This window comes from Ovis aries, chromosome 11 (genome assembly GCF_016772045.2).
Source record: "Ovis aries strain OAR_USU_Benz2616 breed Rambouillet chromosome 11, ARS-UI_Ramb_v3.0, whole genome shotgun sequence".
NCBI lineage: Eukaryota > Metazoa > Chordata > Mammalia > Artiodactyla > Bovidae > Ovis > Ovis aries.
In genome coordinates this window covers 50,921,487-50,942,911 of record NC_056064.1, presented here as the reverse complement: position 1 = coordinate 50,942,911, position 21,425 = coordinate 50,921,487, and the positions used below count along the sequence as shown (strand labels likewise).

The window sequence follows — 21,425 nt, the reverse complement described above, 5'->3', positions numbered from 1 at the left end:
TGGTCTTCTAAGGAGAGCCCACTGCACAGACTCTCCCATTCTGCTCCCACCGGAGTGGTCAGGGGCTCAGGCCCAGGGGCTCCCAAGGGGCGCCCTGAGTATCAACTCCAGACTGCACCCCCCTGCCCTCTCAACAGTCAGTGATAAACACTCATTAGACAACAACTGCTCTCACCTCGTCATGACAAAAGGCTGGCCTCCTGACTCTTGGCCACAAAGCCCACATAAAAGGTCTTCCGTGAACTGGGGAGCATCACGCTTTCACTCCCTGCCTCAGAGCGCTCCCCTCCCCTGCGGCCCCATCTGGCCACTGGGCTCCTGTGGCGGATTCTACATCACGTTCCCGTCAACCTCAGCTGCAGCTGGCGGCCTGACACTCACCACGAACATGAACACGGTGTAGAAGATGAGGGCCATGGCGCTGAAGGACTGGATGGAGGCCATCATGTTCCTCTGCAGGCTGAGCGGGAGTACGATGCACAGGGACACAGCGAAGAGCAGGAGCATGCGGAAGGTGCCCGTGACCTGGGCAGAGCGCCAGGTGTTGGCCCAGGGACGGCCCTGGCTTCCCACCCCAAGCCCCAGAACTGACTGGGGCCCAGCACGCTTCACCTCTTGGCGTGCTGGTCTCAGAGCCCCTCCCACCACTCCCCGTCCGAGATGTGGACTCAAACAGTTCCCAGGCTGCCACTCGAGCAGCCGTGAGGTTTCCGATGTACCGCACACCTGTAGATGTCCTTACCTGAAACCCAAACAGCCGAGCAAAGAAGTTGGACCCCAGGTCGCCAATCACAACGTAGAAGGCAATGCACGTTCCCAGCATCAGCCCAATCATGCTGCAAGGAAGGCGGGCGAGCTTGAGAGTTGAGCACCAGGGGTCCCAGACACACCTGCATCCCCCTGCCCGCTGACATGCAACAACCCAAGGGAGGGGTCGAACAGGAGACACAGTGTCAACATTCAACAGTTTCCAGGGTTTGGCTGCAGAGTTCGGAGTTTGCTATTTTACTCAGAATGAATATTGAGCAACACTAAACTCTTCTTTATGTGGTATTACATTTTTCTCTCGGCAGGAGGTTCTAAAAGTTCTTTCAGGTGGTACAAAAATGCACTGTGATGTTAAGACAAGTTGAAAGAACAATCAACTGCTTCAGAAAAGGGTTATTCTTTTCAGTTTGCAATTCCCTAATTTAGAAGCCTAAAAGTGCAATTTCTCAACCATTTTTTTTCATCTCATAAAATTTTACTCCAAAGGGAGAATATGACATTTCCAGCTTAATGCCATCTTTATGCAACAGTGTTCGGGGCAAGGGGCGGGATGGGCGGGGCATCTGAGTTTCAGGAACAGAACCCAGAGATGAAGTACAGCCGAGGGAGCGTCCCCTCGCTGTGCTCCCTGGGTTTTCCATTTTTACATTTTTCTTAGTAAGACTTAAATAAGGCTTTCAGGCTTGACACTAATCATTTTAAGGGTACAATAAATTAAACTTTCAACTATTTAGTAACACTTCAGAGAAATATTTTAAGCTATGAACCAATCCACGTCTGAAACATCCAGCTCACTGTGTAACAACCCTCCTGTTTCCCTTTGGTCACAAGTGAAGGACAGAATTACCCCCAAAAGAACGGCACCACCTACCTGGTCTCCACCAGCATCTTCCCTGCTTTCCCGTAGGCGTGCAATGCTAGTGCAGGGAGGGAAAAAGAGAATGAACGCTCAGTCTAAACTGAGAGAAGCACATCAGTAAAAATATTACCTGTGAAAGGCAATCTGACAAAAACCTGTGGGTCTGGAGTTCTATGGGTATAAGGGGATATTTGAAAATTTTGGTCCCATGCTTTTTTTAGATCTACCTTCAACAAATAAGAATCACCGAAAATAAGAACAAAGCTAGGGTGGGTCACTTTTCATACTCACACATCCACAAAGAAAAGGAAAGGAAAGAAAAAAGAAAAGAAAAATGGTCCCAGGGAAGCAACAGTCTCCCTCTGGGCAAGCTAGGCTGCCAATAAGGAGGCCAAGGGAGGCCTGCCTGCGTCGGGGGCTGCCCGGGACAGGGTGCGGGGTGCCCGGGTAGGGCGGTCAGCCCAGCCCCAGCACATCTGGTTTTCCCAGGCGTAACAAGGGGACCTGGCTAAGGGCCTTCATGTTCACTCTATGGTTTTAGCAGAAAGTCTTGAGCAAGGTGCTTTGGGACAGGAGGGGACAAGTGCACACAAGCCTGGAGGAGCCCCTCTGCCCATCCTTCCTGACAGTGGAGCTATTTCCAGCAGAGGAGAGATTAAGAGCTGACTCAGCAGGCCCCTCCCTGGACCTCACAGAAGCAGGGAACCCCTGCGACCCAGCCCCGTGGTGAGCCGGACGAGGGCGGGGGGGGGGGGGGGGCGCGACAGCACAGCCCCCTCCCTCATACGGGCAGAGCCGTCCAGGAGACCAGAGAGCATGGAACACGCAGGCCGCCTGACATGAACGAGTCCAAAAAACGACTTTACCTTCAAACTACTCAGGAAAAAGCACAGCACTGCCAAAAGCCGGTGAACATGGAAACCCTGGGCTACATGGCCACAGGGCAGGTGGCCTTGGGAAGCAAACCAGGGCTCATTCCAGCCCAGGCCTGTCCAACCACCACATGGACACTTGCACCTCGGGGTCCTCTAAGACACAAGGTCCAGTGCCCCTAACGTGAAGGTGTCCGGGGCCCAGCCATCCCATTCCTTTTCCTTCTCCAAAAGGAAGCTGAGCATCTACAGCATATTCTAAGTGCTCAGAGCACCCTGCCAGAGAGAGTTCCAGAACACACCCGCATTCTGGACAAAGGAAACTAAAGTTGCTCTAGGAAGCCAGAAAAAAGTCATGAGGCGGCACCTTTTCACCCAGAAAGACCTGACCGGTTCCCAGAAGGACGATCCTAGCGCTGCTGCCCCCGCTTGTGCTGAGGCCTGTGGTTCCCGCCCGGCTCTCAGCCGGGACAGCCCCACACACACCCCACACATTGTTTCAAGCGTCCGGCCCTCAGCCTCTTGCCTGGCAAGCCAGAGATTGCCCTCCCGCCCCTCTGGACCAGAACCACAGCGCCAGACCTGCCCCGTGAGGCTGGATGGCATCTGCTGGATGGTTTCCAAGAGGCAGGTCCCTTCCCCATGCTCCTGGGTCGGCCCTCCCCTCTCCACCTGCGGCAGGCTCGCTGCAGCTCATGGGCTGGGCCCTGCGGGGACCCGGAGCTGGCACTCCTGCCAGGCGTGCAGCAGGAGTGCTGTCAGGAGGGGGTCCCCAGTCTCCCCAGAGAGGCTGGCTCAGGGCTTTCTCCTGGGGCCACAGCCGGGCCCACAGCTCTGTGGTCACCAGGCACGCAGAACTGACTCTCAGGCCACCTCGTGGAACTCGGGCCCCAGCCCTACCCCACGCTCTCTGCCCACAGTCCGCAGCCTCCACTTATCAGGCAGAGATGGGGAAGCACACACCAAACTGTGCTATTCACACGGAGGGCAGGGACCTCAACCCAGCCCTCCCAAGAGCCAGCCACCTGACTCCCGCTGCCATCTGCCTGGGACGTATGATGACCATTTGCTGGATAAACAAGGGGTAGGGAGTGCAGAGAATCCTGGGTGTCAGAAAGGATGGTTTTATGACCCTCATTTCCCAAGCCAAGTGACCACAGATGCAGGTCACACAACTTGGGACAGGTAGGGAGGAACAGGCCCTCTGCCGGCCCCACCCAGCCATGATCGGGCAGCAGGCTGACTAGGGCCACAGAAACCTGGGCAGGTAGACGACAGGACCACAGACGCGGTGCCAGAGCAGCTGCTGCACACGGCTGGGCACTCCGAGGCGGCAGCAAGGCCTGGTCACCTCTGCAGGCAGGGCCTGGGTCAGAGTGGCCTCATGGGGCCATGACTTCTAGGGACAGCTGACTATCTGGTATAGCTTTATGTCTTCTGAAAATGGGGTTTGAAAAGTCTACTTGAAAGTCAGCCATACAAGGAACAGCAGATAAAAAGTAGATAAAATTCACAGAACTGGGTCTACAAGCAGCAAACAGAACACCACAAAACACCAACAGAAAACACAAGATACAGCAGGGCTGTATCTCCCCAGACTGGCAAAGTTCGTTCTCCAGTGATGTCTACGCATAGGCCAGGACAGGGAGGGCAGCCCTGTGGTCACTTCCAGGGATGAACCAAACTGAGAAATGTCGCAAACTCAAACTTGAGAAAACCACCCTCCCGTTCTTGGAGCGCAGATGGCTTAAAAAGGTTATCTGTTGAGGATGCCTCTGCCGTTCAGCAGCTTCTACACTCTGCACTGCACTGTCTCCAGGCTTGTCCGTCTCCTCCAGAAGACCTACAAGCAGCGGAAACGGCCCAGGAGGTGTGGGATGATTGCTGGTCCAAGGGGTCCGAGAGACTCCCGTCTCGTCCTGTGTAGGGCTCCAAGTCGGGGGGTCTCTCCATTTCAGAGATGGTGCCAAAACGGAGCCAGGACAAAGGGCAGCTGATGCTGCAGGCTGGGCCTGGGGGGACTGTGGGAGTTCACACAAATGCACCATCTTGTTTGGTACCAAAGGCATAATCAGAGACCACAGGTGGTTTCAGATCTTTTTTGCTTCTGGGTAGTTAGAACTGGGCTCCAGCCACCAGAGGCAGTTAAAGGTGGGAGCCCCAGCCAACCACGCAGGAGGGTGTCCACAGGTGGTTTTCTTCAAGCTTTCACACCTCGTCAAACCAGTCTGCCTTCTCAAGGACTTTCTAAGAATGTTCAGATGGACAGCTGTCAAAAACCACAGCCTCCCCAGTCCAGGGTCACTCATCCTCTTTCAGGGAACAGCCAAGCATTTCATGGGAACCCTGAGCAGGGAGAAAGAGTCACCCCAAAAGCCACAGCCTCGCAGAAGGAGGAAGGGACCTGCCCTGGTGCACATATCATCCCAAGTAGAACTTGGTCTCACGGGAGCGAGCCAAATTTAGCCGCTATATTTCACTTCCCCACGTGACTCCAACAGCAATGAAAGAGTCTGACAGCACCACTCTTATCAGAATGGAGAGAGAAGGAAGCAGTCCTTCAGTTTTGAGGTCAGAACAAATGCGAGTATCTCGGTGCCAATGCAAAGTAGGCAGACTGGAAGGAAACCAGAGGTCACGCTGCCAAAAGCCCACGCGTGGGGCTCACAGATGTTTTTATTTTCTTTGGCCCCGGGAACTCTGCACACCGTTTCCTCTTGGCACCTCCTCCCTGCTGTGAGAGCTGGGAGCCGAGGGCCCACCAGGGCCTCTGCGAGCGGACCCAGCATCCGGGCCACACACTAGCTGGATGGTCAGGGGGTCCCAGCCAGAGGATGGGAGTCTTCCCCAGACGTGCATAGGGCAGCCTCTGAGACCACGTGTACTGGTATTTCAACACCCACACCACGTATTCCCAGAATACAACGTGGAGTCGAAAGGTCCGAGGTGGCAGAGAGAATGCAGCCTTCGCACACCAGCCTGAGGCGGGCGGCAGAGTGCAGGCCCTGCCCTCAGAGACAGGCTGCCCAGGAAATAGATCAAACTGAAAGGAGGTGGAAAGCACAGCCTTCTTTGCCTCAGCTGAAATCAAAGGAAGAAAGAACTAGAGGAAACAAGACTGCAACCAACAGCAACAGGACATAGAGAATGCCGCGGAGGAGGTGATGACTTGCTGCCACTATAAGCCTGAGCCCAAGGACAGGCTGCCCATGGCATTCAAAGTGAAGACGTGCAGCAATATCTGGGTCAGGCAGCTTGGAAGGAAGGCTCTGGGGCCGCAGGCATAGGAACAGAAGCTGCCAAGGCTGCCTGAACCGGGAGGGGCCTCTCTGTGTGGATGTGCATAAAGAGAAGGCAGGAGGACAAGCATTAACTCAATTTTAAAACGTGTTGATGTTAACAGCTTTGTTTTTTTTTAACTGCATTAAATTTTAAAATAAGAAAAGAAACTGCTGCTCAAAGGACTTTTTAAGAATAAAGCAGAATAAAGAACAAAGCACTGGCAGTCCCGTGGTTGAGTCTATGCTTCCAGTGCACGGGGTGTGGGTTCGATCCCTGGTCAGGGAAAGAATATCCCTCATGCTGTGCGGCATGACCAAAAAAAAAAAAATAATGAAGTGAAAGAAAAGTACTTAAAAGACTAAGGCCAACACCCTCAGATCCAGATGCTGCACTTTTTAAGAAGGTGCTGAGAAAGGTCCTGCCCCCCTCAGGGAGGCAATGCACTCACCCAGGCCAGCGTAAGTCCTCCGCTTGCTCAGGCTGGCAGCTTTCACCAGGAACATGCAGGACTGGTGCGTCATCCAAGAACAGAAGACCAAGAGCAAGGCCCCCAGGACAATGCCACACTGGAGTGTTGGGACGAAAGAGAGACATTAACAAAATAAATGGGGTCACAAAGAGTCGGACACGACTGAGCAACTGAACTGAACAGCATCGTTGTCTCACACACTGAACACAGGTGAATAGCACAGACGATGACCAAAAGCCCTCCCCTTGGCCCCCGCTCCCTAGACTTGAGGCCCCAGCTCTACTTTGTCCCTACGCCAGTGAGTAACAGTTCCTGGATGGAGTGGTCAACACGTTCTGTCCAGGGACATAAAGCACATACATGTCCCCAAAAGAGCACCAGGGACCCCATTGCCTTCCCAGAGTCTCAAGGAATGGTGAGGGGTTGCCAGTCTCCCCAGTTCCCTGCAGACACCCTACAGCAAACCACCTTCCAGCCACTTGGATCAACAGCTACGAGTGATAAACACATTCTGGAAGGAAGAGATTAAAAATGACATTTACGCCTTTCTTATAAGTTAAACAGACACTCACCATCTGACCAGCAATTGCACTCCTAGGTATTTACCCAAAAGAAATGAAAACATGTGTTCATGCACAAACCTGCATGCCAATGTTTACAGCAGGTTTATCTGTAATCCAAAAACTGAAGAAACAACCAACTGTCCTACTAGCATCTAGCAAAGCGGAATACACACACGGCCCACCAGCCAGCTCTCCTGCGCGCAGGTCACCACCCCACAGGACAGGTCCATGTGGTCAAACCCCGTGCATGTGTTCCTAACTGCTCCAAACAGGAAATGCCACGCCTGCCTAGCAAAGGTTAAAAAACAGATAAATTGAGCAATGCTAGCCAGACACCTACGACATGATGCATCCACATACAGTTAAAACCTGGCAACACTGACCAGTGGGGTCTGGGGGTGGGAGGGCAACCCTCAGTAAGGAGGCAGGGGTGGGGGGTGCTGGCAATGCTGTATTCCTCAGTCTGGGAGCTGGCTATATGTGTTTGTTAATATTATGAAAATCCATCAAGAGGACACCTAAAATGAGTTCACTTTTCTGTATGCATGTTATACTTTAATAAATTGCTATTTTTTTGGAAAAGTACCCCAAATTATTAAAACCAAACAAACAAAAAACGCAAACAAAGCTTTGAAGTGACCTGGCTACCAGATAAAAATACACATCTCCAAATTGCCTCTTGGCCTCACATGGTGTTCTTGCCAAGGAGCTTCTCACAGAGAAGACGCTGCGTCTGAGTGATGAGTGACAGCATGTCCTAACTTGGCCAGGCCCTCGGGGCAGGGCAAACCACTTCCAGGTCTTTGCTTGCAAGAGGGCACCCACCGATAAGCTCTCCCCCCAGACAACTCAGCCTGGCCCATTTTTAAATGCTCTGGCAGGGGACTCATGCCCAGCACACAGTAAGACACCCAAATCTGAATCACCAGAGCCCTGCCACAGCGGCACTTGGCAGAGAGGAGTCAAGGAAGGCAGCACTGCATTTACAGACTCAGGACCAGCCAACTACACATCCCAGGATGCAGTTCTGTGCCAGGCAAGTCGCAATGCACGCTGGGACACGTAGTACTTCCAATACCCAGAGGTGGTTGGCCCACGCTGGGATTCACAAGCCAAGACACAGATGTTGCTTCTTGAAGCCGCCAGCGTGGCCTTCTCCACAGCCCTGCAGTCTCCATCCTCCCACCAACATGCTCACCAACCAAGTCAGATCAACCACTCACATGGGAACACTACATGCATTTTCTTTTTGCTATTTTTATCCAAAAGATGCTAAATGTGAAAAATGCAGCATTACTCTAAAATTAAACGCTGACGCCGATTTTCAGTTCCAAAATATCATCTTATTTTCATTTTCCCACCTATTTGGTCTCGTCATGTAAGACTGGTCTTTGAGGCCTTGTTGGCCACCTGTCCTTCCCTGATGTCCCTCTCCTCCTCCACCCTCAAGCAGCCTAGCCAGTAGACAGCTCCTGCCCCAAGCAGCAGAGGTAACAGTATCTCCAGCATGGCACACAGTAAGCTAAGAAGTTCATTTTTAGCAAAGAAGTTACCCAATTTGATAATTCTATCACCTCCTTTTTCTACCATACCAAATGAATGTTTATTTGTGAATTAAACAGAAGCCAAATGAACCCACACCTCAAAAATGGTGAGTTTCTTTCATGCAGTATTTAATGCTGGGATGACACCAATTTTTTAATATTTTGGATTTTTTCAATCAAGGTAACATTTGCATATGGTGAAATGCACAAATTTTAAGCACACAATCTGGAGAATGGAGTCATCACCTTGTAACCAACACCCCAAACTAGTTCCAAGGCCTGGGGGTTTGACTGATGTGCTTCTGAACACAAGTGCAGTTAGGTCAGAGTTTTTAGAAATAATAATAAAGAAAAATAACACTGAATCCTGTGGTCACTTTCCATTTTTAAAAGATCATATTACTTTGCTACATTTGAACTTTGATCTTAAGTTATTAACTGTTCTTAACCTTTTCCTTGAGAAAAGAGGATAAGACCGTTGGATGGCATCACCTACTCGATGGACATGAGTTTGAGCAAGCTCCAGGAGTTGGTGATGGGCGGGGAAGCCTGGTGTGCTGCAGTCCATGGGGTCACAAAGAGTAGGACAGGACTGAGCGACTGAAGCTTTTCGTCGAGGGAATTCCCTCAATTTCTCTTGCAGCCACGGGGCAGGCGAGCCGCAGGGCCGCCTCCCCAAGTCCTAGTTCCCGTGAGGGGGTGAGCCCGGGGCGGCGAGGGGGGTGACCACTGCCTGCTGGACTCACCTGTTTGAAGCAGAAGGGCATGGTGAGGACACTGACCCCTACTATGCTGTTCACTATGTTCGTGATCAGCCCCCAGTTGGAGGCGGCGGCCGCAGTCATAGCGCGGGGTCTAGAGGCCCGGGAGCCCCAGTTCAAGGCGCCGGGACGACGGTGGGGCGTGAGACCCTGAGGGAGACGGGTGGCTGGCTGCCTGGAGGAGGCAGCCTCTTGGGAAGCCGGCAGGGGCAGTCAACCTCCAGACCCCGCCAGACCCCACGGCCGCCTCATGTCTTCCTCCCCGGCTGGTTCTCGCCGGCCACCTCCGTGTCCCCACGCATAGACCCGGAAGAATTGCGGGGTGCCAGCCAGGAACACCTCAGCCCGGCTTCGCAGCCACCCTGACACACACTTCCTCCTTCCGCGGGCTCCTCTGCCCGGAAGTGACGACGAATAGGCGGTGCTCAAGCAGGGCTCTGACGGAGAGAGGCGGACCTAGTGGGGCGGGGTTTGGTGGGAAGCAAACCAATGAGAGGTGGGCTGGGTCTGTGGGACGGGACCTGTGGGCAGGGCCCGGTGTCTGAGCACCTGTTCCAGCACCCAGCTAATAATCATCCTCCTGAGGACCTGGTATCCTGAGCCCTTTCTTTCAGGACCTGGAGCACAAGGAACTCGCCACAGTTCTACATTGTCACATACATACGGTATCATCAGTTGGGCTAATCTGGTGAATACAATGGAATCACACTGTGGTTTTTATTTTTTAATCTTTCATATTTATTTATTTGGCTGCATGGGATCTTAGATGCAGAATCTTCAGTTGTGTCATGCTAACTCTTAGTTTTGGTGTATGGGATCTAGCTCCCTGACCAGGGATAGAGCCCAAGTCCCCTGCATTGGGAGTGAAGAGTCTTAGCCTCTGGACCACCAGGGAAGTTCCTCACTGTGGTTTTTAATTTGTTCCCCCAGTTACAAATGAGGTAAATCATCTACTCCTATTTCTATTGTCCATTCATATTTCTTCTCAAAACGCTTATTCATTTTTGCCCATTTTTCTAATTAGCTATTTGATCTCATGAATTTTGCATTCTTTCAATGTGCTTGATAACTGACCCTGTGTCCCTTAATTGGGGTTTTTCTGATGCCTCCTCGTTGTATTCGTTTTTCATAGCTAGAGTAACAAATCACCACAAATTTAGCAGCTCAACCAACACAAACCTGTTCTTTATGGTTCTGTGGGTTAAAAGTCCAGAATGCATCTCACTGGGCTGAAATCAAGATGTGGGAAGGTCACCCCCTTTATGGAAGTTCTCGGGGAGATTCCATTTCCTGCTTATTTGGTAGCTGGCAGAATTCAATTTGTTTGGGTGGTAGGACCAAGGCCCCCATTGTCTTGCAAACTGAAAACTGAGGCCTCCTCTCAGTTTCTAGAGGCCACTTTCCCTGGCTCATGGCCCCCTTCCTCCAACTTCAAAGTCAGCAACAGCGGAGAAGGGGTCAACTCGCTCTCACTTCACATATCTGAGCCAGCCAGGAAAAGTTTTCCAATTTTAAGTATTCATGTGATTAGATTGAGTCCATCCGGATAATCCAGGATAATCTCCCCATCTCAAGGTCTGTAACCTTAATCACAGCTGCAAAATCCCTTTTGGCATGTAAGGTAACATATTCACAGGTTCCCTGGATTAAGGGGGTGCACATCTTTGTGGGGAGCCAGTATTCTGCCACACTCATGGTGAAATTCAAGTTACATTTCTTTGGCACAAATGTTGTGGATGTGCTGCTGTGTTTCCACTGAATCCTATCAGATGCCCTATGATTTTGATTTGTCCCATTCCTGGCTATATTCTCTCTGATTGCTTGATTAGATAGTTTGTCTTTCTCCTTAGTAAATAATGAGTGATTTGTGGGGAGGTACTTTGAAACTAAATGTCCTGGTCCTTGTCAAACTTGCAACCTATTAATATATCGACAGCACTGTGGATTCCTGGTTTCCTGTTGTATTCAGTGGGTTGTCATCCATTATTATCATGAGTTACTTTGATGCGCCAATTTCCTAGACTTGGACAGTGAGAGCCCCTTCAGCTGGCCCCTTTGTCCTGTGCTGGGTCCCTGTCATTCTCTGAGTACTTCCTTGCTTTCTTGCATGATAAGCTGTTCCAAGCTCATCGTGTACTTTTCAAGAATCAATCCTTTCTCCAAGAACTCCAAGGAGTCTTTTCAGTGGAGACTAGTCATTGAGACCAAGATCTGGGCCCTGGTCCTGGCCACTGTTCCTCAATGGGCAGAACTAGAAGACACGTGTATGTACCACACTCACATCTAGATTTCTTCCTAGGTTCATGAACATACTGAAAGCCACACGTTCACAGCAGCATCTCCAAACATTGCTGGCGGTCCAGGGCCACAGTCTTCATCCTGATATTCTCCCCTTCGATTCTTGTAATGCCTGAGTTGATGCTCTCCACCTCACTTAGGCTCCCATACCCTCCCCTGGGCTGCCCCACCGCCATCCCAGACTCCCTCTCCACCCCACTCTGGTTCTGAGTGGCCCCCCCCCCCCACCAGCAATTCCCACTGGCACAGACACTCACCTCACCTTGCACCACCTAAAGGTTTTAGGACTTATGTGTAAAGCAGAGAGAGTCAGGGTCATGGCCATTTCTGAACCTGCACCCCTTCCATTCTCGCTACCCACATGTGAGTTCAATCAGCAGAGCTGATGTGATGCCTCTGTCCCATGGGAGCCTTCTGAGGCACAAAGGCTGTGTGACCCTGGGCATGTTCGAGAACCTCTCTGAGCGCCAATTATTGGGGCATCCATCACTGAAGAGTCAGCAACTTTCCATTTGGTTGCTGGAGGTGACAGCCATGGTCACCATCTGGGGAAGGAGGCGGAGGGGGCTGGACTAGGGTCCCACCTCTGGATGCTGGCGACTCGAGACTTCAGACAGAGGGGGATGTTGACCCCACCTGGCACACCTGTATTAAGGTGACAGATCCTGCTTCTCCCACACCGGTGCCTGCTTTCCCAAGGGGGAACCCCTCTACCACCCCTTCCCCCTCCCTCCCTCTCCCCCACCTCAACCCTCACCAAAGACATTCAGGGACCCAGCCTGGGTTAAATCTCCCTGACAGTTGTGGCTGCTTTAGAGAAGGGCTCCTGGAGAAGGTGGCCTGGGCCCGGGAGGCAGCTGTGGGCAGAGCCAGAGCTGTGGTACTGGCTGTGACCTGGCTACCAGAACGCTGGATCAATTCTCAGTGTTTTCAGTTGCAAAATGGGGCTGATAACCCTGCTCTGCAAGTCTCTGTGAGGTCACAGGTGCAATCCCTTTCCTCCAGGAGAGCATCATTGTTTTTTTTAGCAATCTTCTGCTTTTTCAGGGCTTCCCAGGTGCATGTGTGCATGCTAAGTCACCTCAGTTGTGTCCAACTTTTTGTGACCCTGTGGACTGTGGCCTACCAGGCTCCTCTGTCCATGGGATTCTCCAGGCAAGAATACTGGAGTGGGTTGCCATGCCCTCTTCCAAGGGGTTTTCTAGGTGTGGCTAGTGGTAAAGAACCCGCCTGCCATTGCAGAAGACCTGGGTTCAATCCCTGGGCCAGGAAGATCCCCTGGAGAAGGAAATGGCAATCCACTCCAGCATTCTTGCTGGGATATTCCCACAGACAGAGGAGTCTGGCAGGCTACAGTCCATGGGGTCCAAAGAGTCAGACAGGACTGAAGCGACTGAGCATACACACAGCTTTTTCACTGGTCTCCAGTTTCCAAGCTGGAGGCATGATGGGGGCCAGGATGGTCCCTCGGAAATGAACACTGGGGGGCTCTGGGCAGTTGGGACAAGATGGGCATCAGGAACCCTGCCTGGTATGGAGCCTGAGATTTCATCACCCCAGCAAGCAGGACTTAAATGTTGACTCCAGCCCAGTGGCTGAACTGTCCAGAAGCCCGTTTCCATACCCCTCTCTGGTTGGATCCTCACTCTTTTCAGGCTGTCTTGTGTAGGAGCAGAGCCTGGAGGCTGTCCTGAGCCCAGGGAGGTGGCTGAGGGAAGGAAGAGGGAACCCAGGCCTGGTGGCCCTGACTCCCTGCACGCTCCTCCCGCTGTTTATATAACCCCAGAGCCATAAAACTGACAACAGTTCCAGCAGACAGGATTGAATTTTCTTCAGCATCCGCTGGGCGGGGCGCCATCAGATCATGTGCTGTGGAGGAATCCACCAAACCACCCCTAACCCCCCACTGCCAGGCTGCCTCCTCAGAGGAAAGGGTAGTGCAAAAACTACGCAGAAGGACCAGGTTCACAGGGAGATTCGGGGCTGCACCCACCCCCTATGCACGCACGCGCACACACACACACACACACACACACACACACGCGCGCGCGCGCGCGCGGCCCTGACCTTGGTTTTCTGGGTGTGGGCAGTCAGGCCTTAATGAAGTGTAAAGGGAGAGAGGGTCAGTCCTGGTGTCACACACACACACACACACACACACACACACACCCCAACCTTGGGAGAGAGGGTCAGTCCTGGTGTCTTCCAAAGTGCACTTAGTCCATCCACGTTATACTCCCCTTTGTGATGGGGGAGGGGAGAACATGAGGAGGGGGAGGTGGGGCTGGCCCCACTGTGGTCTAGAGGAAGATTATGTCCCCTCGTCCTCTGTCAGGGCCCCCCCCCCAAGTTGGAGATGCCTGGGGATTTGCCCAGGTGCAAGGGGGCTTTCCTGGGGCTGACAAGGGGAAGCTGGCTGGGCCACCCTTAGTCCCCTGCTGAATGGGCCCAGCTCTGAGTCTCCATCCTTGGCCTCAACCCCTAAAGCCAGGGACCAAGGGTTTTTCCCGCAGCTCAAGCCACTGGTGACCTCTGGGCTGTTGGCTCAGGTTCTGGGAGGAGGGCTGGGGGCCAGGTGCCCAGGAGAAGAAGGCAGGAGAGTAGCTTCTGTTGGGCACCTAGGCTGGGTGGGCCTGGGAGATCCTAGGGGGCCCAGCAGGGTCTTCCAGGGATTTTAACACTGCTTCCCTCCGCCTCAGGGGCCTCTCTCTTGAGCAGGGACAGCCATAAGACCCTCTCTTGGAAAAAGCACAGACTAAACATCCAATCCTCCAGGGGCCCCCCCACCCAGGCCCCAAATTCCCAGAGACTAGGAAAGCTAGAAGCCTGGCAAGCAGAGGCCAGGCCAGCTGACCCAGCCCTGAGGGAGGCCAGAAGCCAGCTGGGCCAAGAGTGGACCAGGCCTCCCTGACCCCAGGTGGCTCTGGGACCCAGGCAGGGGCTTCCCAGGGAGGCCCACCCTCCAGACTTTCCTGGAAGGCAGGAAGCCAGAATGGGGTGCTGGGGAGAGGCACCTAATTTTCTCCCAGCCGGCAGCCTGGCCCAGGTGCCCTCCCTTCATCCTCCCCAGGGGACCCCACTGGGCTGACCCATCCCAGGATGCCTGGTGGGGAGGGAGAGGGCCAAGAGGTGTTTTCTACAAGGAACTGAGAAACAGCCGTCAGCAGAGCTGCCTCTCAATGCCCCACCAGTGAGGGCCTGCAAATGCCCAAGCAGAGGGCCACTGCTGCCAAGGCCACCCTCACCTTCTCTCCTTGCAGGTTTAACGTGAGTGTGAGGCCACCCCCCTATTCACGTGTGCTTTCCTAACCCCTGTCCCTCAGTACGTAGGGGGCCCTGATCCATTATGACTGGTGTCCTTACAAAAACGGGAAATTTGGGCACAAACACCCACGGGTAGCGAACACCTGTGAACACTGGCAGAGATTGGCATAATTGGTCTACAAGCCAAGGAACGCCAGGAGCCACTGTCAGCACCAGGAGCTGTGAGAGGGACATGGAGCAGATTCTCTCTGAGAAAGAACCGACCATGCTGACACCCTGATATCAGGCTTCTGGCTCCAGAACTGGGAGAGAATACATTTCTGTTAAATCCATAAGAACTTTATTCCATCAGCCCCAGGACGTGAAAGTCACCATACTGCACTTTCTGGACACTCTCGGGTTTCAGGACCCTCAGTGTCCACACGCTACAGCCCCGGCCACAGCCTCGCCTGCTCCATCTGACATGCTCATCTTTCCCCTCCTTGACCAGTGGTTCCCTGGTGCCCTTCGCTGCCACTTCTCCCAAGCCTTGGCCCTGTCTCTTCCTTGCATCTGGACACTCCTTGATGCATGAGCCAACTATGACCTCCTCCAGGGTCAAGTTCACCATACCACCTAATTTGCAGCACTCACCCTGGAGAACCACAGGATTTGGAGCCATTAAAGTGTGTGCCCAGGTGAAATTCCTGCCTAATTCCTACAGGTAGAGAGGGTCCATGGGACATCCTCCCTGGCCCAGGTCATCAGACTGTATCTGTTCCAACCCTTCTCACAGGGCAAATTCTGGACTTCTTGCTAGAGGCAGTCAATGGCAATCCCTAACTATTGCCCTCCCCATTTTACAGAAGGGAAAACTGAGGCTCAGAGAGGTGAGGTGATTTGCTCAAGACCAGGTAACTCCTAAGTTACGTGACCTGGACCCAGGTCATAGTGGTCATAGTGGCCCCATAACTCCTTGCTCTCTGGGCCACTGGCCTCTGCCTGCTGAGCTGAGCTGAGGGAGGCAGCATCTTCTAGCTGGTGGCCAAGTCCAGTACCATGCTGTGGGGCTGGCTCCTGGGGACGCTTTTGGCCATATTAGGGGAGAAAGGACACAAGGAACACAATTGCACCACTCCAGACCAACCCCAAACTCACCTGCACACAACCTTTGGGGTCTCATGTGGCCTCTGCAGACCTGTTTCCCACCAAGGCCTCCCCTGTCCCTGGTCTCACGGGGGAGCCCTTGACCAGGTCCTATATAGCAACCTGGAACAGGAAGTGTGTCCCCATAGGGAAAGCCTTCTGTGCAGCCAGGGTGAGCTGGAAGGACAGTATGACCTTTGTGATGTCCCTGGTCTCAGACAAAAGCTGCAGATTATCATCTTGGCCACCAGGAGAAAACTCCCCCTGAATCTCATTATCATCTTGTAATTAGAGGGGGTGGTTGAGAATTCAACAAGATGGAAAACCTGCTTTCATCTACTTTTTTTTTTACCCTTTTCTAAAAATTCCAGACACGAGGCGAGAGCTGCCTGGGCCCACAGGTGCAGCATCACACGTCCAGACACAAGGAGCCGCGTGCACAGGCCCCAGGCCCCCTCCCCACAGCCTCTTCAGGGCAAGTGGGTTCCCCACCTCAGTCCCTGGGAACTTTGCAAATGATTTCTCTTCTGTTGAGGCTGGAGGTAGATCTGGGGGTGCAGGAAAGGCAAGGTCATGTCTAAGTTCATTCTCCTGATGCACCAAGCAGGTTAAGAGCTGGCACTTGACTCCACTAGCTCTGGAGCCTTAACCAGCGAACCATGTGCTCCCCTGCCTGCCCTGGGCCTCCATCCTCCCTAAGTGGGGGTGCCAAGCTGTCCCATGGCCACTGTTCACTCAGCCTCAGTCTGGCAGGCTGGGGGCAAAGTCAGGCTGAGACCCCAGCATGCACTCAGCCCACCCTCCTCCTTGCACCATGGATCCTCTGTGGGACAGGCCAGTGAGGCACACGAGGCCTCACCCCTGCTCCCCAGGCTGCATCTCAGGAGTGGGGACAAATGATAGGATGTTCTGGCTGCAGATGTACGAGCCCCAGGCTTGCCAGGGTGAGAGGCCTCAGAGGCTTTGTGAGCCAGTAGGAAACTGCCATTTCATGCTCCAGAAAAGGGAAGGCCAGTAGTGGTGGCCCGAGCCTGGCAAATGCACCTTTCAGGGGCAGGGAAGGACCTGGGAGACCTGCTGGCCTTCCTCTTCAGCCCCTTCTATATCTGGCCTCCCAGGCCATAAAAGTGGGGAGATCTCCCAGGGATCAAACCCCTTCCAGAACAGCGGCCCTAGGATCAAAAATATCACTTCTCTCCCCTAAAAGGTGTGCCCCAAACAGGGCTTGCCCAGTCACCTCAGAGCCCGGGATCCCCACTCAGGCTCCAGGGAAGGCTGTGACCCATGGGGTGGGAGGTGACACGGCAAAGTCAAGTGGCCCCCTTCAAGTGGGGGAAGTCTTGCCCTTGCCCTTGTCATTAGAACACTGAGCTCCTCCAGATGGCCCCAGCGGACCCTGAGGGATACATTTCTGACTTCTCTTTGCTGGGTTGGGGGACAGGACTGGAATGGTAGGGGGTGAGAGAGACACAGCTGGGAGTCCCGGGGCGCAGTTGGGCCGTATCCAGCTCCCCCATCGAACAGCTGCAGCCCCCCAGGCTCCCTGCACCCGTGGCTGCCCTGCAGTCGGCAGGACAGTGGGCTGCGGGGCGGGATGCAGGAATGTGACATGCCTGGGCGTGGGGCTAGGCTTCTGAGAGCTTCCCCAGCTGTGCGGAGGCCCCGGCAGATGGAGCCTGGGTAATCAGAGCCAGTGACAGCCGAAGGCTGATGGAGGCAAGGCAGGTGGGGGCTCTAGAATGGGCTCTGCTTGGGAACCCGGCCCCTCCACTCAGGCAGAGGGCCAGAGCTGGGGGTGGGTGTGGAGCTCAGCCTTCATGGACACAAGGGTCCCGGGCAGTGGTGGGAAGGGCAGAGGGCAGTGGATCTGTCTGGGCCCTCCGAATCCATGCCTAGGCTTTGTCTAATCTTCAGCAGCCCCCATGTGATAAGGAGCAGTTTCTGCTCCCACAGGAGCTGGGGGACCCCCACCTGGCCCTCGGCTGGAGTAGACTGTCTTCTTCTCTCCTTCAGAGGAGCTGTGGCTGCTGGCAGGGCTGTAGGCACCAGGCAACATTCAAATCCCTTCCCCATCTTCCAGCCAGTGGGCTGGGCATCTTCATCTAGCCTCGGTTTCCTCACCTGAAATATACTGTTACACACACACACCCACACACACACACACACACCCCTCCATGGCCACGTATGTTAATTATGTATTAGTAGCTCAGTCGTATCCGACTCTTTGCGACCCCATGGACTGTAGTTCACCAGTCTCCTCTTTCCATGGGGTTTTCCAGGCAAGAATACTAGAGTGGGTTGCCATTCCCTTCTACAGGGAACCTTCCTTACCCAGGGATCAAATCTAGATCCCCTGCACTGCAGGCAGATTCTTTACCCTCTGAGCCACCAGGGAAGCCCCAGTTAAATCACAGAGGGCCACAGAGGGCCTGGTCCACAACAGGCGCTCCAGTACCCTTCCTCCAGCACTGCCCACCCCTTCCTCTGGAAGTGGCCACGGCGGGCCTTGCAGGCATCTCTGCAGGTAAAAGGCCGGCCTCTGCTTGTGGACACTTGGCAGCTCACAGGACCTCGGCCCCAGGGACAGCAGGGCGGTCAGCACACCTGCTGTGTCAGGTGCCATGGAGGAGGAGTGGGTCCTGCATGTGGGAAGCAGCAGGTGAGCGTGGGACGTGGGCACCGTCCCTGCCAGCTGGTGTTGGTACTGTTGCTTAGGTGCCCAAACACAGGCTGGGTTTTCAGGTAACAGAGGAGCTAATGAAATCCCAGGCCAGAGGGTGCTGAGCCCCAAGCTTGGCACTCGTTGCAAGTCCAGACTGGCACTGGCATCAGAGACAGGCACTGATGACAAGGGCCACCAGGCTCAGATTCCAGCCAGGCTCCTCCAGCTGTCCCTACACTACCAAGGGGTGTGACCTCTTCCCTCAGTGCAGGGTGAGCGGTCGGACTGGGTGAGTACAGCTCCTGGAGGGTTCAGAGCACACAGCCTTCCGTCACATGTCGCCCCAGCTCCCAGCCTGTCCAGGCTCTGCACAGACAACTCTCTTGTGCTCCACATCCCTGGGGGTGGAGGCAGCCAAGCTGGGGAGAATGGAGGGGGCAAGTAAGGGTAAGGTCCAAGCAGGAGGAAGGCAGTCACAGGACAGACCCGCAGCATGCTTCCTCCACCCTCCTGAGGTCCCCTAGCGCCCAGCAGGGATCTTGAAAGGACCCCTTTGTGTGGTGAGCTCCTCTCTGGGGCCTGGGCCATAAGATCACCTCAATTCCCAGCTGACAGGAACTGAAGTCACCCACGTTCAAGGCTATGGTGGCGGGAGTTACCCCAGCAGGCCGGACCTTCCTAACACTGTACCCCCAACCCCCAGGGAATAGTAAGCCCCCTCTATGATCTGCAGGTCCTGCTACATAACCTGTGAGGCCTGGTTAAAAGAGAGTGTGGGCCCTGCTCAAAAGTCGGGGGAAAGCATAAACCTTTTCCCGTTCTTCCATGGTCTCTCCACTTGTCCTGGTGTTTTTTTTATTTGTTATTTAATGTCACTCTCAGTAAAGAAAAATTTAAATCGTTAGCACGCATTTTACATTCATCTTTATAAGAGATGGTGCCCGTTTGAAACGCAAACATAGGCAGAATCGCTGAAATCACGCAACTCGTGTTTTATAGCTGGTACCTGCTCTCATTTTCTATCGTCACAAACATAGTACAGACAGACCACAAAACTAACTCCACTGTTTTTATTTCACTTCCTGCTGTGCCTGATGGGGGAAGGGCGGGAAGAGGGGCCTTGTCCCCCCTTTCTTTCCACATCATCATTTCCAGCGGGAATGTTGGGCTGACACTGGAGGGAGCACTGGGAAGAAAGGACGTGATGGGTTCCTTGGTCGGTGGTCACGCCTCTCCCCTTCCCAGATGGCCTGGGAATGAGGCCCGTCACCTCAGCTCTGCAGCTGTGGCTCACTTCCTGCCTGGCTCCCAGCCCCCTACCCTGGTTTCCAGCCTCCTGGAGCAACCCACCTTTCCTGGCCTCTGCCCAGCAGGCCCTTCCTCACTACCCATCTTGAAACTCCATAGACGCCTCCTCCTGGAAGCCTGCCAGGACCTCTCCTTCCCCTAAGTGGGCTCATGTCCCCAGATCTCCCTGGATTTACATGCCGTCTCTTCCACCAGATGGGAACTAATGCAAGCTCTCATGTACCGTTGTGGCCCCGGTACCTGGTACCAGGCCTGGAATACTGTGAGTGCTCCTCACAAGAAAGTGGCTTGCTGGAGGGGGAATAGTTAGATAAAGGATGGATGAGCAGAGGAATGGACACTTGGATGGGTGGGTCGCTGAACAAGTAAATGAATAAGTGGATGATGGGCAGATGGGTGGATGAAACGGGGGAGTTGGTCGATTGGTGAGTGAGTGACAGATGACTGAGTAAATGTACATGTGATGGATGGATAAAAGGATGGGTTGGTGGGCCTGATCTGGGCTACAGTCCTCTCCAAGAGGAACCTCAAGTCCCAACCCTATTAGTTTCACCTTGGTGGGTCTTAAATCAGCCAAATGTTTTCAGTCAGTTTTTGGAGACAAAAACCAGCACTGGTCTCACCATTAAACAGGATAAGATTGGAAGGATAACGGGATCTCACAGCTGAAACAGGTGGCTGGAAACTGGAGCCAGGAAACTGGGCCTCCTGGGGAGGCAAGAAGCAGGAAGAATGTTACCCACCTTTGGGCGGGCAGGTGACTTGTTCAGGGGCCAAGCTCCAGAGCCAGGGAGAGTCTGCTGGTCAAGATCTGGGTCACACACAGGTCCTAGCTACCAGAGAAAGGGTGCCCAATGTCTGGGCTTCCTGTGGGGGCAGAGACCACACAGGGTGGGGGTCCTTCCTTAGCAAGAATCATGCATGGTCCCTACCAGTCTCAAGGGAGAGCCCACTGCTCAGGAGTGGGGTCCACTGGGAGGCTGTCTGCTCATGCTGGCCTCCCAGTGTGCTGTGTTTGCATCTCCCCACTTTGGGGGCCCCTGGTGGGCAAGGCAGGACCCACCCTCTTCTTCGAGACGCCCACACAGATCCGGGCTTAAGGTTCTTGACCCACTTACTTGTTTGATCACAGTCAAGTGGTCGTGGGCCCCTGGGGGCCAGCTGGCACCCCCCGACACGGGAGTGAGCCCCAGGCATCAGTGGGAACAGGAGGGCAGCGTCCAGTCTGTATGCTAGCCATGGTCACCTCGGTTAGCACCTGGAGCACGTGATGAAATCACATAGAACCCGAGGGCCGTATGGAGGAAGATGCCTCAGTCCCAGGTTCCCAGACTCCTCCTGGGGAGGGATGGGGGGTGGCACCTGGCAGAGGAAGGGGCGGGTCAGGAGCCAAGAGCTGTTTTCACTCGGAATGTCCGTTAACATTCTTCTAAACAGACTCCGTGCCATTTTATAAAAGACTGAGAACTCCTCAATGGTACACAGAAGATTTTTGTTTTATCAGAAGGTGGCTGCTATAAAATCCTCCAACTGCCGCCTCCCACAGAGGAGAGCAGGGGAGAGGCCCCCATTTCCCCTTGTCTCCATGCATGCTGAGACACCAGGGAAGAGCTCAGTTTGAGAAACAGAAGTCAACCTAACATGTAAAGA

At 53.8% G+C, this 21,425-nt stretch overlaps 1 protein-coding gene across 7 annotated transcripts in view; it reads right to left on the bottom strand.

Annotated features, from left to right (window-relative positions):
- SLC38A10 (solute carrier family 38 member 10) overlaps window positions 1-9,524 on the bottom strand; it is a 40,384-nt gene extending 30,860 nt beyond the window's left edge. For all 7 annotated transcript variants that reach the window (XM_060394959.1, XM_060394960.1, XM_042256755.1 and 4 more), the window contains exons 1-5: window positions 9,104-9,524; window positions 6,230-6,347; window positions 1,640-1,685; window positions 743-836; window positions 382-525 (exon numbers count right to left, since the gene is read on the bottom strand). In XM_060394959.1, the coding sequence (XP_060250942.1) occupies window positions 382-525; window positions 743-836; window positions 1,640-1,685; window positions 6,230-6,347; window positions 9,104-9,202 (501 nt within the window). In that variant the 5' untranslated portion in view covers window positions 9,203-9,524. The remainder of the gene's footprint in view (window positions 1-381; window positions 526-742; window positions 837-1,639; window positions 1,686-6,229; window positions 6,348-9,103) is intronic.
- Window positions 9,525-21,425: the final 11,901 nt, after the last annotated feature.